This window comes from Tiliqua scincoides, chromosome 2, assembly GCF_035046505.1.
Source record: "Tiliqua scincoides isolate rTilSci1 chromosome 2, rTilSci1.hap2, whole genome shotgun sequence".
Taxonomy (NCBI): Eukaryota; Metazoa; Chordata; class Lepidosauria; order Squamata; family Scincidae; genus Tiliqua; species Tiliqua scincoides.
This window is the reverse complement of record NC_089822.1, coordinates 162,090,511-162,105,925: the sequence shown is the minus strand read 5'-3', so window position 1 is coordinate 162,105,925 and position 15,415 is coordinate 162,090,511. Positions and strand designations below refer to the sequence as shown.

Below are 15,415 nucleotides of genomic sequence, written 5' to 3'. Positions count from 1 at the left end.
TCAGTTTCCTCTCCTGTTGTGAGCAAAGAGTCCATGATTCGCTGTAGTACAGAAGTGTACTCAGGATGCAAGCTCTGGAGAACTGGATCTTGGTATGTTCCGTCAGCTTCTTGCTGGACCATACTCTCTTTGTGAGTCTGGAAAACGTGGTAGCTGCTTTACCGATAAGAGCCTTGAAAAAGATCTGCTATTTCTAGAACACATGTTAGCCAGAATCTTTCCATGCAATCTTCTAAAGAATGTACCATCTTAGAAATGTGGAGTGGGAAGGAAGTCTCATCCTGAAAAGTAGCAAGAATATCACTGTCAGATTTATCCAGGGTTGCACAACCCTGCTCTTCAAATCCCCCTTTTATTTTCAGCAGGCCATTTTGCCATGATTTCCAAGCATGAAAACCCATTGACACTGAAATAGACTGATGAATGTTTAAATCACAATATTCACAATTATGGAACCTGTTGGAAATATTGCTTCAGATGAAGGAAAAAGAAATTTACCTTGAGCCTATAGTATACTATCATCCGTCATCTGACACAAAGGTTACGTTTGTTACACAAAGTAACGTTACGCATGTAACATTAAAATTGTATATACTCAAAATTGCCTTGAAAATACCATCCATCTGGAAAATACACTGTCTATAAAATTATGAGAGGCAGGTGGGAACTGAGACACACAGAGGGAACAGCAGCTTCCTTCTCTGATCTCACTGTCAGACATGTATTTAGTAAATTGAGTGGTGGGCAGAATCACCTGCACTATTTAAACTGCCTTTTGTTTGTTTGAGTTGCTGACTTCATGAAGTTGAATTTGCGCAAGTCAATTGCATGTAAAACTTGGGACGACTATTTAATGTAATGAAATCTACCAGTAGGCATGTGGCCTTGGGCAGAAAATGGCTTGATAATGAGAACCATGTGGCCGCTTGGCTTAGCGTATTGTATGAGGAACAGGAGCAGGTTTAAATTTTGCCATTGACAGAAATCAACACCACAAAGTTGGGCACAAGGGAAGGATAAATCTGGCTAGATAGTAGGGTGTAGGAATTCTGGTTTTTTCTTACACCGTCTCACTACCCAGATCCATTACAGCAGCATCTATTTGCACAAATTATAGAAAGTGAGGCAAAATTGTTCTCTTCAATCTTAGACTGTCAGGATGGCTAATGGGCAGCTTTGAAATCTTTCTCTGGTGATGGTGGGGCAGTATTACCATCTGATGACAGGATCTGAATATGATTGCCTAATGAATTTACAGGAAACTCTCCAATTTAGAAGAATACAGGATGAGTCTCATTCCCTTCCCAGAACCCAGAACTTTTTGGATGGCAAAAATCACACTATAGCAAATCAATTTAAAAAACAAAGTGCCTTTGCTCAGGTGATTTAAAAACACCCTTGCTGGCCTTTATGATGTTAAGTTAGTCATTAAGACCACAATCCAACAATCAGTCTCTCTCCAGACCCTTAGAAAGGATTTTCTTTCTTTCACATTTTCAGGGGGAAGGGAGGGGGTTGCTTGGAGAGAGAATGATTGATGGATTGTCAGCTGGCTGCCCTCTCTCTAACTATTGTAAAGGACTGTTTTCCTTTCATTTAAAGGGCCCTTCTCTTCATGTTGAGATAAAAATCTCTACAACAGTAAGAAAAGTATTTTAAAGGGGTGCATTTTTCCCCTTCTCCAGGGATCAGCACATTACTTCTCATTTGCAGTGGCCATTCCTGTTGAGTCAAATCTGTGTATAAAAAATCTGCGTATAACAAGGTTGGACCAGTATACTTAACGCAGTAATGCTTCTCAGGGTTAGGGTACCTCACAATGGTATCACTAGGATTTGTGTCACCCAGTGCGGGAGGCCTGCGTATCATCCCAAGCAGTGGGTGGGGCAACAACCCAGGTGGTGGGCGTGGTGATGTACCATCGCCCCGCCCCCACTGGTTTTTTGGCTGTACCTTTTGTTAGAACACAGATATGTCAGTGTGGTTTGTTTCATTGCATTCTGCATGAAATTACGCATTGATTGATATATAACATGATGGTCTTATTCCTCAAAATTCTGATTTTAGTGATTTTGAAACTTGTAGAGTCACACACCCCGTGTCAACTTACTAACACCTTATTGCAGCAGTTCTCAAACTTTTAGCACTGGGACCCACTTTTTAGAACGACAATCTGTCTAGGACCCACTGGAAGTGATGTCATGGCCAGAAGTGACATCAGCAAGCAAATTAAAATAAATAATTATAAATGATTAAATTAAAGTAAAAGAAATAATTAAATAAGGGGGAGCCAGTCCTGATTCACCAAGCGAATCTACTCTGAAGTAAGTCCAATTGTGGTCAATAGGGCTTACTCTCAGGAAAGTGTGGGTAGAATTGCAGCCTGAGAGTTCAGGCCTATGCATGTCTACTCAGAAGTAAGTCCCATAGTGGTCAATGGGACTTACTCTGTAGTCTGCCTGCAATAACAACCCCCCAAAAAGAATCAGTGAGATTTCCAGCCCTCCCCAGTGCCCAGTTTAAAGTTCTTCTACTTCAAGCATATCAGAATAAAGACCCACCTGGCTATACAAGTGCAAAATAGAAAACATTCCCCTTACCAGCTCAAGCCTCTTTTTTGTCCTTTTTAGTGGGGGGGGGGGATGACAGACTGCCTTCTGGAGCACTTTTTGCACTCCAGCTCCATCGGATCGGGACCATTCTGGTGTCTTCACGTTCCACTTTGCCTGGCTTGACCACCAGCCAAGACACGCCTGCCTACTCACGAGTAAACACGACTGTGAGGCTGCTTTGCTTTCCATAGGGCTCAATAGACTCACAGCTGGGAGGGGGGACCTCCTTCTCGGGTGTTTTTTGGGGCTGTACTCATTGGATCAGGACCATTCTGACATTGTTGGAGTCCTCTCAGTCTGCCCTTTCCGATGGACTAAGGCAATTTTGCCTACTCACGAGTAAACACAGCCACGTGTCTTCATTTCAGGTTCAATAGACTCGCAGCTGGGAGGGAGGGACCTCCTCGGGTGTTTTGGGGGGCTGCATTCATTGAATCGGGACCGTTCTGGTGTCATTGGATTCCTCTCAGCCTGCCCTTTCCGACGGACTATGGCAAGCACGCCTACTCACGAGTAAATGCCTGATATGGCTCACTTTCACTTTCCATAGGGATTCATTCATTTTTTCTGTCCAGTTTTTTGGCCATAACTTTTGAAGGAAAGGAGCGATTTCACTCTGGTTTTTTGCATTGCATTCCACTGGACATTCCGCATCCCAACGGTGTATGACATGACAGGGTAGCTCCTAATGCCATGATTTTAGTGCGTCACCCCCCAGGGCACGTTATCTCCCCCGGCGTGTCACCCGGTGCAGCCCGCACCCCCCGCACCCCCATAGCGACGCCACCGGTACCTCATGGTTCACTCTATCCTACATAGTACACACAATAGTGGGGAAACAGCACCCCAAATACAAGGACTTAATCATTTCTAAGAAAACTTAAACCTTGTGTCAGTACTCAAGCCCACCAGTAATCCCTGATCTAAAGCATCAGACCCAGTTTCAGGCAGTGATTTTGGATATGTGCTACAACTAAGATCTGATCAAAGTAGAGTGCTTCAGGTGTAACTAACCAGGTCAGCTAAACAGCCCCTTCAATAGCAGTAAGATATAGAGCTGGTCATATTAGCAAAGCTTGAGCCTTTGCCTGCTGTTTGAATATCTTCCAACAAGAAGATATGCCTGCTGCAGCTTCTTTGCTTTGCTCCTAGGACTGTGTTTCCCTACAGTATCTGATGCCAGGATAGAAACAGTATAACTGAACATTTAAACATTCATCCTGTTTTGAAATTAAACAGATAATAGAATGGAAAGAGATGCAGCCCCTGCAAAATGTAGTGCATCCTACTCCTTGACATCTAAATGCACCCCTTACAAAGTAATCTGATAAACCAAGAGTTTGGGTCCCTGGCGTAGCTAGCTGCATGATTCATCCTTCAAGTATAGTAACTGCTGCAGGCTCATTGTCTTGTTAGAAGAGAAGAGCCTCTGTGTGAATTTTTCTTTACTGTATATGACAAAGGGCAGGGAACTGTAGCTGAGACCAGAAGGAAGGGGAAGGGACAGGCCCAGATTGGGAAGGTTTATTCAGAATTCTGTTTCCCAAACTATAGGCGGAGGCTGCTGAAGGCATCTAGGTCTGCATGCTTGGTAGTACTGGAGTGTAATGTAGGGCAGGATCCCGCTAGGGGTCCTGCAGTGGGGAGCTGCCCTCCCTGGGATGTCTTGGGGCACCTGGGGGTCACTACAGGCAATATGCTAAAAGTTCAGATTAACATTACAGTAGTGTTAAACACCACTTCAGTAGCTATTAACAGTGTTTTATAGCTTCTGAAGTCAAAGTAGTACACTGAAACCATCATTCAATGGGCTCAGCAAAGACTTGAGCTTTAAATTAGTATGTCTGGCTAATGTTCCAAGGTTCTGTGTCCCAGTAACAGCTTTATAGCAACAGCCCCAGGCAAGAGACCTCCAAGAGGGGAAAGAAAAGAATATGTGTGAATATTTGATCAGCTTTGACCCGAGTCAGAGGAGTGACTCCAGAAGGAATGAGAGAGGCAGGTTACTTTAATATCTCTTGTCTTTGAATTATTTGAAACTCAAGAAACATCGAGTAAAAGGACACCATCTTTTTTCACTGTGGTACTTAAGTTCCCTGCAGTGATAAAATAACTTGTAATAAAGTTGCATGCTCTGGCCTACTGAAGTGTTGTTTCTCAAGCTATCTGGCATGTGTGTGCTGTTGTATGGTACATTTTCAGCATGATGCTGCAACGCTTGAATGAAGATCCCCTGCTGTGTGTATCTGTTGTGTATTTACATCGTACTATCATATGACTTCTTAGTAACAGAGACCGAGATGGGGAAATAAAATACATTTTGGGAACATTTGACAATTGAATAGGTTGTTTTATATTCTCAGGAGACTGCAGTGTTGCTAAATTCAAACAGATGTTGTTCAGTCATCACTTTCAGTTGCACAGCATAAGGGGACAGGATTTTCGAGATCTGTTTCTGTTGCATGGCCTACTGAGTAGTAGAATTGTGCAGGGTCATGTAAAATGACCTACCCACGAATGCTGCACATCACATCCTGAAGCAATCTTGTAAATTTCAGGAAACTCATATGATCTTTTTTTTTTTCTTGTTAGAAGACCTCTTGCAGAGAATTGGACAGTCATGCTTTTGGTCACTTTCCAAAACAACCCTTTCTCTGTATTCCTGATAGTTCCTGTGTTGAGAAGTGATCTGCAGTGTATTGTGTATATTTGTTAGGGTATACTGCTTTTTCATAGATGCCCTGTGCTTTATATCTGGAACTCTAGAATGTGAGCTGTTCACGTCAAGCAACATGCACATGTCTGTGGTATTTGCATAGTACAGCAAACGCTGCATGGAATGGGGTCTAGGAATGTCATTTGAAGCAGCACCACAGAGCTCTTATTTACCATCTTATTTACCAGAGTTCACCATTTAGAGTTGTGATGTACTGAATGCCTGCTTAATTAATTTTTCAGGTGTGTGTACTTTTTGGTCTTACCATTTAATAAAACTATGCACTGCTGATCACGAAAATTAAAACCAGCCAGTCACAACAAACTGAAATGAAGAGCCATTTCAAGACAGTACTATCAAATGCATGCCAAATTATGGGTGTTTTCTAAAAGTCAGTCGTGATGCAAAAATTCGGGAGAGCGGATTGTAAAGGGTTCCAAAGTGTCTACTTAATTTTTTCAAAGTGGTGCCCATTCGGTAATCCTTCCTTTGAAATGGAAGACATTGTCGGAAAGGTGGCATAGGACAGCATCACCTTCCCAGGCATTTTCTGTGCTCCAGCTTGACAGAAATAGGCAGTCTGGAGAGCAGAGTGGCATTGGGGTTGGTCTGGTCAGGCATTTACCCAACAGCTATCAGAAAATCCACCTGGCCAGACCTTCTAGTTGAATTTGCCAATGACACAGGCCAGTGGTGTAGCTAATGATCATGTCGCCCAGTGCCAAGCTCAAAACTTGCCCCGGAAGTGATGTCACAACCGGAAGTGACATCATGCCTGGGCTTTTTAAAAAGTGAAAATTGTGGGGAATCCACCTCCTCCCCCCAGCAGCTCACCACCCACTTGCTCTGCTGCCTCCCCCCAGTCAGTGACATAGCTAAGGCAACTATCTGCTACCCGTGGTCAAAGAAGATGTTGTAGCCCCCCCTGCATAAAAAGTAAATAAATAAAAAGTTATTGGTTCCATGCTGTGTAATAATAACATCTCATTGGCACTCAGAACAATCAGTCTTATTGGTCAGTTTGGAGTTAAGCAAATCCACTTTCTGTTCCACAAGACAGTTGTGTTTTCATTTTCTGGTTAATTGGCTATAACTTTTGATAGAACGCAGATATTCCAGTGCGGTCTGTTTCATTGCACTCTGCATTAAATTACCTTTCCAATGATATATAACATGATGGTATTATTCATATGTAGCGAGATTTTCACAATTTTGGTCACTAGTGTCAAGCTCAGCTTGTTGCCCCCCTAAAGCTTTATGCCCAGTGCAACTGCTACCCCTTGCACCCCCTTAGCTACACCACTGACACAGGCTCATGCTGTCACTGTGCCTGGTATCTCCATCTACAAATAGGAACATCACAAGGTCTCTACAGGATGCTCCCGCTGGCTGGTTGGAACTGGAGCTTTCATGAGTCTCCAGATCGTGTCCTGCAAGGATGGCTATATGCAGTGGGGACTCTATGTTTTGAGGGCCCTGGGGCAAAAACTTGTGAGGGTTCCCCAGAAGTGTCCTTCCAATCATTAGGAAATCATGTGCTCATCCCAGCCTCCCCCTCCCCATGGTGCCCAGGAAGCAGGCAGAAAGTGGCTGTAAATCATGCTCACACTACCACTTTTATCTACAGGGACAGCAGTGAAAAAACAATTTTTGCCTGTCTGCTACCCAATTCCCCAATAGTTTATCTGATTGAGCACCATCAATTATGTGAAAACTGGCTGGGAAAACTACCAGTAACAGAGCTAGATGAACTTGCACCTACTGCAGGTTCCTGTTGGACTCTGGCTGGCATATTAGGTAACAAGGAGCAGCAGCCTCACAGCCTTAGGGGTTGGCCAGAGATGGTTGTGTACCCTTGGGTAAGCATGGTCCCCAGCCTATGCCCCACCTGTGAAGCCATCTTTGCTATACACTACCTCTGGGTTCAGATGCAGTTGCGCCCTGTTTTCAAACTAGCTGAACTAGCTGAATGCTGCAGCATTAACCCCTGCTAACTGGTTAAGAGGCACTTTTTCAAGTGGGTGCTCCTCTTTTATTTAGCAGGGGAAGAGTAACTGGCCCACCTCACCCCAGCAGTGTCTTTTCTAGTGGCTGTCTACTGGTGTTCCTTTGCATCTTTTTAGATTGTGAGCCCTTTTGGAACAGGGAGCCATTCGTTATTTGATTTTTTTCGGTAAACCATTTTGTGAACTTTTTGTTGAAAAGAGGTATATAAATAATAATAATAATAATAATAATAATAATAATAATAATAATAATAATAATAATATTCCATACTTCTAAAGACCCACTGATTAAATGCATGCATGAGTTATAGTGCAGAGTTTTGTAGCTACCTTTGAACACAGTAGTATAGTATAGTCATTGTTTTTTATATGACCAAGGTGTGCTTAATTTCAGGGCACCCCAGAAGACTTGATGTTCTTTTATGAACACATCCGAAAAGGTGGTGGCGTCTTTCGAGTTGATGAGTGCCTTCTTCTATACCGTTACCATCCACAGGCTGCAACACATTCCGTTCTAGAGTAAGTTTTATCAAAAGCTGCTTGGAAGATTGGATGGCGTTTGTGGGTAGGCAGTTGCATTCCCAACAACATGTGCATTTGTTATGTATTCAGTAATTTGTAGTTTTCAGTATATGTGGCCTGATGCCTAGGGCCCTGAAGGTAGTTCCTTCTATTTTCTGTACAGTCTGCGCTACAATGGTGCAATACATGCATCTTGAATTTAAATGTCCGAATATTTGTGCCCCAAGGACAGATTCCAGTCATTGCTTTTTGAGTGGCGTGGTGATTTGGTTTTGGCGGTATTTGCTATAGCAAAACCAGTTTTTGGAGGCTTTAAATCTTGATTGAGACACGCTCAAATGCTGTCATGTTGAAGTCCTCTTCACGCCACAGATGCACAGTGTTTTCACAATGGACTAATTCCAAAAAGCCACTGCAGAGTAAGAAATTGGTTGTCTAAATTAACTGGGAGAAAAGGTGGGCCGCGTCAATGAGGTATCTTTCAAAAGGTACCAGAGGAAATAGTATGGATTTGTATGGATTTTGCTTGTTTGCTCTGGAAAATGAGAAACAGATGCTACCCTTTATTAGTAAAAGCAGTCCAATTTAATATTGCTTCTAACACACTTCAAACAACATTGTCTCTCAGAAGCAATGATTTCTTGTCATTTGCAAAGTTATATAGGGAAGCTAGGAGTTTCTTTTTCTGTCAGTGTTTTGCAGATGTGAATTTATTGGGTTTTTATTTTAAAAAATTTTTAACCCACTTTTTGACCAAAATAGGATACAACATAATAAAAATGAACTGTTCCAAATTTAAACAATCAAATTTAACTGCCCTCAGATAATGTAGACATAAAACAGGAAAACATATTTCAGACATCAGCCACCAAAACTGTTTAACCAGGAATGTTTTGACAACCCTCCAAAAACAACCAATCAACTCCGATGAAATTTTGAAGGGAGGGGATTTTAACATTTGCAAGGCCACCACTTAGAAAAGCCCTACTACCCACAGAAACTACGCTTTGGGGGAAGTGGCACCTGTAAAGGAGCTTCATTTCTGAAATGAATTCACATGTTCATATCATCCAAACTACTCGTACATAACTTTGTGTCTGAACCAGACATTGGTGATATTATCCCAGGCACTTGCATCCACTTATGTGTGAAAGCACATTTTACATACCTTATGCTATAGTTCTGTGCATCTTGAAATAAGCACTGGAACAGCACAGTATGGGAACCCCTTCGACTCACTATGTAGTCTGCAAAAGCATATTAAAGCATTGCACAAAAGTTTTCCTTTGTAAGCTTTTTCAGCACGAAACTAAAATTTTATCCCATGTGTATAGATTAAATATATATTGAAAGTTGCCCTGTGAAATCATATATAGAGCCAATATGGGGCCGGTTTTACATTAGAGAGGGTGCATAAGATTTACTTTAAAGATGCTGAGTCTTTAGCGACAGCACTGGAATTCATTATAGAGGCATGTACTCATTTATGGTGTGTATCAAATTGTTCTTTATTATCAGAATGATGGAGCGCAGGATAGGGTCCTTGTTAGTGATTTTGAGAATGGCTGGTTGTTCCGTGTGTTAATGAATGAAGGCAAACTGGCTGTTGACCAGACTGAGGGCCCAACCCTATCCAACTTTCCAACAATGATGTAGCCGCAATGCAGCCCCTAGGTAAGGGAACAAATATTCTCTTACCTTGTGGAGGCCTCTGTGACCCTTCCCCACCCCCACCACAGGATGTAGCACACACCCCACTGGCACAGCTGCATCAGCTCTGGAATACTGGATAGGATTGAGCCCCAATAGAGAAATGAAATATTTTCTGATCCCACTGATGTTGATGTGAAGCTGTTGGAATCAATAATAAATAAAATGCAGGATAAAAAAAACCTTATTAGATAAATTGAATTATATTTTTGACAGTTTATTAAATATTTCTCACCCTGTATTATGACACATCAAACTTTTTGGAAAAGTGTTGCTAGTTAAAATGGGAAAATGTATTCTTGGAAGGCAGTTTCTTCTATATTAGTAACAAACTTTTGCTCATTCCAATTTGCAAGGAAGTGTGGCAGAAATCCTCTTAGACTGCAACATATTCTGAGAATGTGGAAGTGCCATAAAGCAGTTTCAGATGGAGCAATTCAAATAGTCAAACAGGACACACACACACACACACACACACCCAATCCAGATTTATTTCTGAATTCTGAGATTATGTTATTAGGGCACTCTGAAAACTGGGGAACAAGCACCTCCTCCTGGTGGAAAGCAGGAGTTCTAGTGGAAAGGAGTTCTTGTCCTTCCAGACTTGCTGTTTTCTGGCTAGTCACTAGAATCGCTGACAAAGTTGCTTAGCAAGTTATTTAGCTCTTCCAGTATTATTTTTTTCAGAAGTGTTCATCTCATTTCACTATGCTATTACCTTGAAGGGATAAGCATTTCAATGGAAGGAAGCAAGAAAAACTTGCAGCAACAGTCAAACCATAGGGCCAAAAGTGCAGGGTGTTTGTCTTGCCCTGAGATAATAGTAAAGCACTTTCTGAGGCATCACGTCTTTGATGGTGTCCTACCATAGCAGCTGATACAGGAAGGCATTTAACTGCTCCCTCACATGTCCAGCTCCAGAGCCTTATACAGGTTAGTCTCATTATTTTCGAGGGTTCTGTTCCCAGAACCTTTTGCACCTGGATGGCGAAAATTGCATTAAAGCAAATCCATTTGAAAAATAATGTCCCCTTGCTGGGCAATTTAAAAACAGCCTTGCTAACCTTTGTGATGATAAAACAGAGTCATTAGGCAGACCATCCATCCATCTGTCTCTCTCCAGGCTCTTTGAAAGGCTTCACTCCGAGCCAGCGACCCCTCCCTTCACCAATGCAAAGTGACTATCTTTCTTTCAGGTTCTCAGGGGGAAGGGAGGGGTTGCTTGCCTTGGAGTGAAGCTATTTTAAGTGCCTGGAGAATGATTGATGGATTGTCAGCCAGCTGCCCTCTCTTGCATTAACAAGACTATTGTTAAACAACTGTTTTCCTTTAATTTAAAGGTCCCTTCTCATTTTTGAGATAGAAAAATCCATGGATTCAATCCAAGGGTGAAAAATCTGTGGATAATTAGGTTGTCTCTCTACAACAGTAAGAAAAGCAGTTTTTAAAACTATGATTGTAAGGGATGCATTTTTCTCCTTCTCCAGGGATCAGCACATTCTTTCTCATTTGCAGTGGCCATTTGTGTTAAGTCAAATCCGTGTATAATAGGGTTGGAGCTGTACCTCCCAGTGCATCAGTGGAGGCAGAGTGTGGTAGGAGGATGCCATAAGGTGATGGTGTCACAGCCACACTGTCTCCTCTTCCTTCACAGCTGTGCAGAGAATTGCTTAGTACAGTTAGCATTCTTAGTTTAGAACAGTGGTTTTCAACCTTTTTTGTACCAGGACCCCAAAATAAAAAAGTATGAGACTGGCGCCCCATGCAGTACAGTTTCCAATATATATGCTAGTAACCAGGAGCAGGCCTTATTCAATTTCACTTTGTATCTTGCTCTACTGGCAACTTACTGAAAGGGCAGACATGCTGGCTAATAAGCATTAGCTAATTAGCATAACTTTCTACTAATGAACTTGTGTTGCATCAATCAATCACTTTCTGCTGCTGGAATTTGGGTCACGCTCTAGCTGGGCAAAGATGGCATTGCGTCACTGATTGGCTCCCTGCTGGGAGGCCCTCAAAATAGTCTTTGGGAAGCAGGTACTCTTCCGTCCTAGCCCCCCTGGCCACCCATATGAGATGTCTTGACTCCAGGGGGGACGCGATCCCAGGTTGAAAAACACTAGTTTTGGAAATTGCAGTTGTGACAAGCAACACTCTGATGCCTACAAATTACATATTCAATTATGGGCTCAGAGATTGAAAGCGGAGGGTTCATAGATTGCTCTTAGCTCTTCAACAGGTATTCTGAGCCTAAGGCTGCGGTTTTCACACTCAGAGGGGGTTTGTAGACCATAGTAAGTCCTTGCAGGGAGGAGAGGGAGGCAGTGGGGACAGGAGGAAGGCAGTGACGTGATCCCTAGGATTGTGTCACTATGGGGGGCTTACCAGGGATTTACTTACCAGTCCCTGCAGCAGCCTGTCAGGGGTGCAGGGAGCCCTGTGCGAGCATCTGCAGGGCTCCCCAAGCTTCTAAAAGTGAAAGCAGAGCGATTGTGCTCCACTTCTGGTTTTGCGGAAATGGAGCGTGATCACTCCACTCTCACTTTTGAAACGTTGGGGAGGCCTGCAGGCGCTCGCGCCGGACTCCCTGCACCCCCAACAGGCTGCTGCAGAGACTGGTAAATACATCCCAGTCTCTGCAGCCCCCCTTAACGCAGAGGTGCCTTCCCCTGCCCCGCCCCTTAAGGGGGCAGAGTTCAGGGCTGTCAGGCTGTGGTGTTGGAACGCCCCAGTTTGAATAGCTCTGGCCTAAGGAGAGACCAAACATAGACTAGCAAATTCCTTACCAGTGACAAAGGAGGGCTTCTCCCTTAGTAGGCTATTTTGCTTATTCCAAGTTCTTAAACTAGGTTTAGAAACTTTCTAGTGGGGAAGACTATGAAATCCTACTCAGGTCTGTTCTAGCCACAAGCATGTCTTCTGTGATTTGTAGATCCTCTTCCAGTAGTTTCTTGAACATCAGTTTCACCTAGTGTCAGGAATCAGATTTTGGTGAAGGTTAGAAGTTGGACCGCTATCCTGTTATACCTTTGCATTGCATTATAGCCTGGAAACATATTTCATATGTGAAATATGTGAGTGTATATTTGTGGGTGAAATATGTGGGGGGTGTGAGTGTAAATTAAAAGCTAGATGCAGAGAGGTTGCAGCAAGATGCAAGTATCTTGTGGTCTTGTGTGTGCTCTCTGAGGCATCTGGTGGGCTGCTGTGAGATACAGGAAGCTGGACTAGATGGGCCCTGGGCCTGATCCAGCAGGGTTCTTCTTATGTTCATTTAAGACAGCAGCTGTCAAACCCAGCCGGCAGGCAGGATCCAGAGTCCTGGAAAAGCTATCCCCATGCAGCACAGAGCTTTCCATTCTGCTCCTCAGTGTTTTTCATCACGCCTGATCTCTCCCCAGCCTCACAACAGCCAACCACTTCTGTTTCCTGTTGCTCCAGGCGCCTCTGCACCCCGATGTCCAAGGGAGCAAGGCTGGCCAGCGTGAGGCTGGGGGAAATTGGGTGCGACAAAAGAACGATGTGGAATGGAAAGCTCCTCACCATGCGGGGAGTACTTTTTTTTAACACAGCGGTCTGCAGTTTGGAGATCACTGATCTAAGAACAATTGAATTGGAAGCTGTTGCTCTGGAAGGGCCTCCAGAGGCATGAGCAGATCGAGGGTCACAGTTTGTTGCCACTTACAACGAGTCGCTCTTTTTCATAAGCAGAATCTTGACCCATGGCAGAGAGGACAGTTCCTTTTTCTTGGCCATTCCCTAGCTCACTTTGAGATTCATCAAGGCTGCTGTCTTAAACACAGTTGCAAGAGAATAAGGTTGTCTTTGACTCTGGGGCTGAAACAAGACTAGCACAAAAGCATAATCAGCCATTTCTCTCCAAGGAGAAAGCCAGATCTTTTTCACATAGCTTTTTAAAAGTATGGGTGGAATAACCCAATTAAGAAATAATGCTATGTAGTCTCTAAATTATAACAGTTATTGTGTCCTAGCTGACAACATAATGGAGTAAAAATGGAATAAGAGCTAGGATGGTGTAGCGCAGGGGTGGGCAAACTTTCAGCTTTAGGGTTCCTGGAACTTTAACAATAGGAGAGAGAATTTCAGCAGGTGCAGCTTGTCATCTGCGAGATGGCAGGCTACACCTGCTGAAATTCCTTCTTCTGTACAATTGTTACAGGTCCAGATCCCTAAAACTGAAGGTTTGCCCATCCCTGGTGTAATGGTTCAGGAGTTAGACCTGGAAGATCCAGGTTCAAATCCCTCCTTAGCCACAAAGCTTCCTGGGTGACCTTGGACCATCACTGTCTCTCAGCCTCATATAGCTCACAGGGTTGTTGTGAGGACAAAAGAAGGAGAGGAACTATGTGCACCACCTTGAACTCTTTGGAGGGAGAGCAGTATAAACATCTGAAAAAAAAATTAATTTTAGTGTCTCCCTGGTGGACACACCAGTGGTTGCACCATTCTTCAATTCACTTTGGCCCACAAGTAAACCCACTTTGGCAGGGTTTTGAGAACGGACTTGTGAAAAAACCTTGTTTATAACTTCTAGATTCTATAATGTGAGGGAGATATCGCTCCTCTTTTATGTCTCTCAAAACGAGTTCATTCACAGTCACTCTGCTCATGATCAGCCAATTTGCTCTCTTACTAGTACTGGATTCATTTGAAATCATTTCCAACCAACATAGGCTTCTGTTTTGCTTGACACTTCATATCTTCCAAATGACATTAAATTGCCTTGTTGATAGTTAAATTCTATACAGGTTGAGTCTCCTTATTCGCAAGGGATCCGTTCCCAGAACTCATGTGGCTGGCAAAAATAGCATTTCAACAAATCTATTTCAAAAACAATGTCCCTTTGTTAGGCAATTTAAAAACAGACTTGCTTGCCTTTGTGATGTAAGACAGAGTCATTAGGCAAACCATCCATCAATCAGTCTCCCTCCAGGCACTTAGAATGGCTTTACTCTGAGCCAGCGACCCCTTCCTTCACCCAGAGCACAGCACTGGGAAAGAATGCAAAATGATTATCTTTCTTTCGCATGCTCAGGGGGAAGGAAGGGGTCATTTGCCTTGGGCTTAAACTGTTCTAAGTGCCTGGAGAGAGAATGATTGATGGATTGTCAGCTGGCTGCCCTCTCTCGCATTAACGAGGCTATTGTTGAACTACTTTTTACCTTTAATTTAAAGGGCCCTTCTCAGAGCCAGGGTGGTGTAGTGGTTTGGGAGGTGGACTTAGACCTGGATGATCCAGGTTCAAATCCCCTCTTGGCCACAAAGCTTCCTGGGTGACCTTGGGCCAGTCACTTTCTCTCAGCCTCACCTACCTCACAGGGTTGTTGTGAGGACAAGAAGGAGGGGAGCAGCAGCTGTGTAAAAATGCCCTGAGCTCTTCGGAAGAAGGGCGGTATAAAAATGTGAAAAATAAAATAATAATAAATTGCATTGAGATAAAACTGCAGGTAAAAAATTCATGGATCATTAGGTTATACCTGTATTTTGAAGTAATAAGCTATATTTTATTCCAAGAAATCACATTCAGAGTATGCATATTCAGATAGGAAGATATCAATATAGATATATAATTTGTCTGAAAGCACTTTAAGATGAATCGTATGACTCATAATGCTATACCTTAGTGTCACCATTCAAGAAATAAGTGTTCATGAAACTAAAGAACATGGCTGGCTTTAAAAAAGGTGTGTCAGCTAATCTTTTCAGCAAAGGCAGCAATCGCTCTAAATCTTTAGTGAGGTGATCACAGTTTGTCAAAGCCTACATACCCCGCAGGCAGAAACTCAGTAATGTTCACCTAATTTTGCAACTCTCATTATGGGGAG

General features: G+C 43.0%; 1 protein-coding gene across 2 annotated transcripts in view; it reads left to right on the top strand.

The window, feature by feature from the left end:
* The window catches only part of B3GNTL1 (UDP-GlcNAc:betaGal beta-1,3-N-acetylglucosaminyltransferase like 1), a 228,675-nt gene that overhangs the window by 167,131 nt on the left and 46,129 nt on the right, over positions 1 to 15,415 (top strand). For both annotated transcript variants that reach the window (XM_066618586.1, XM_066618585.1), the window contains exon 8: positions 7,729 to 7,853. In XM_066618586.1, coding sequence (XP_066474683.1) covers positions 7,729 to 7,853 — 125 coding nt within the window. The remainder of the gene's footprint in view (positions 1 to 7,728; positions 7,854 to 15,415) is intronic.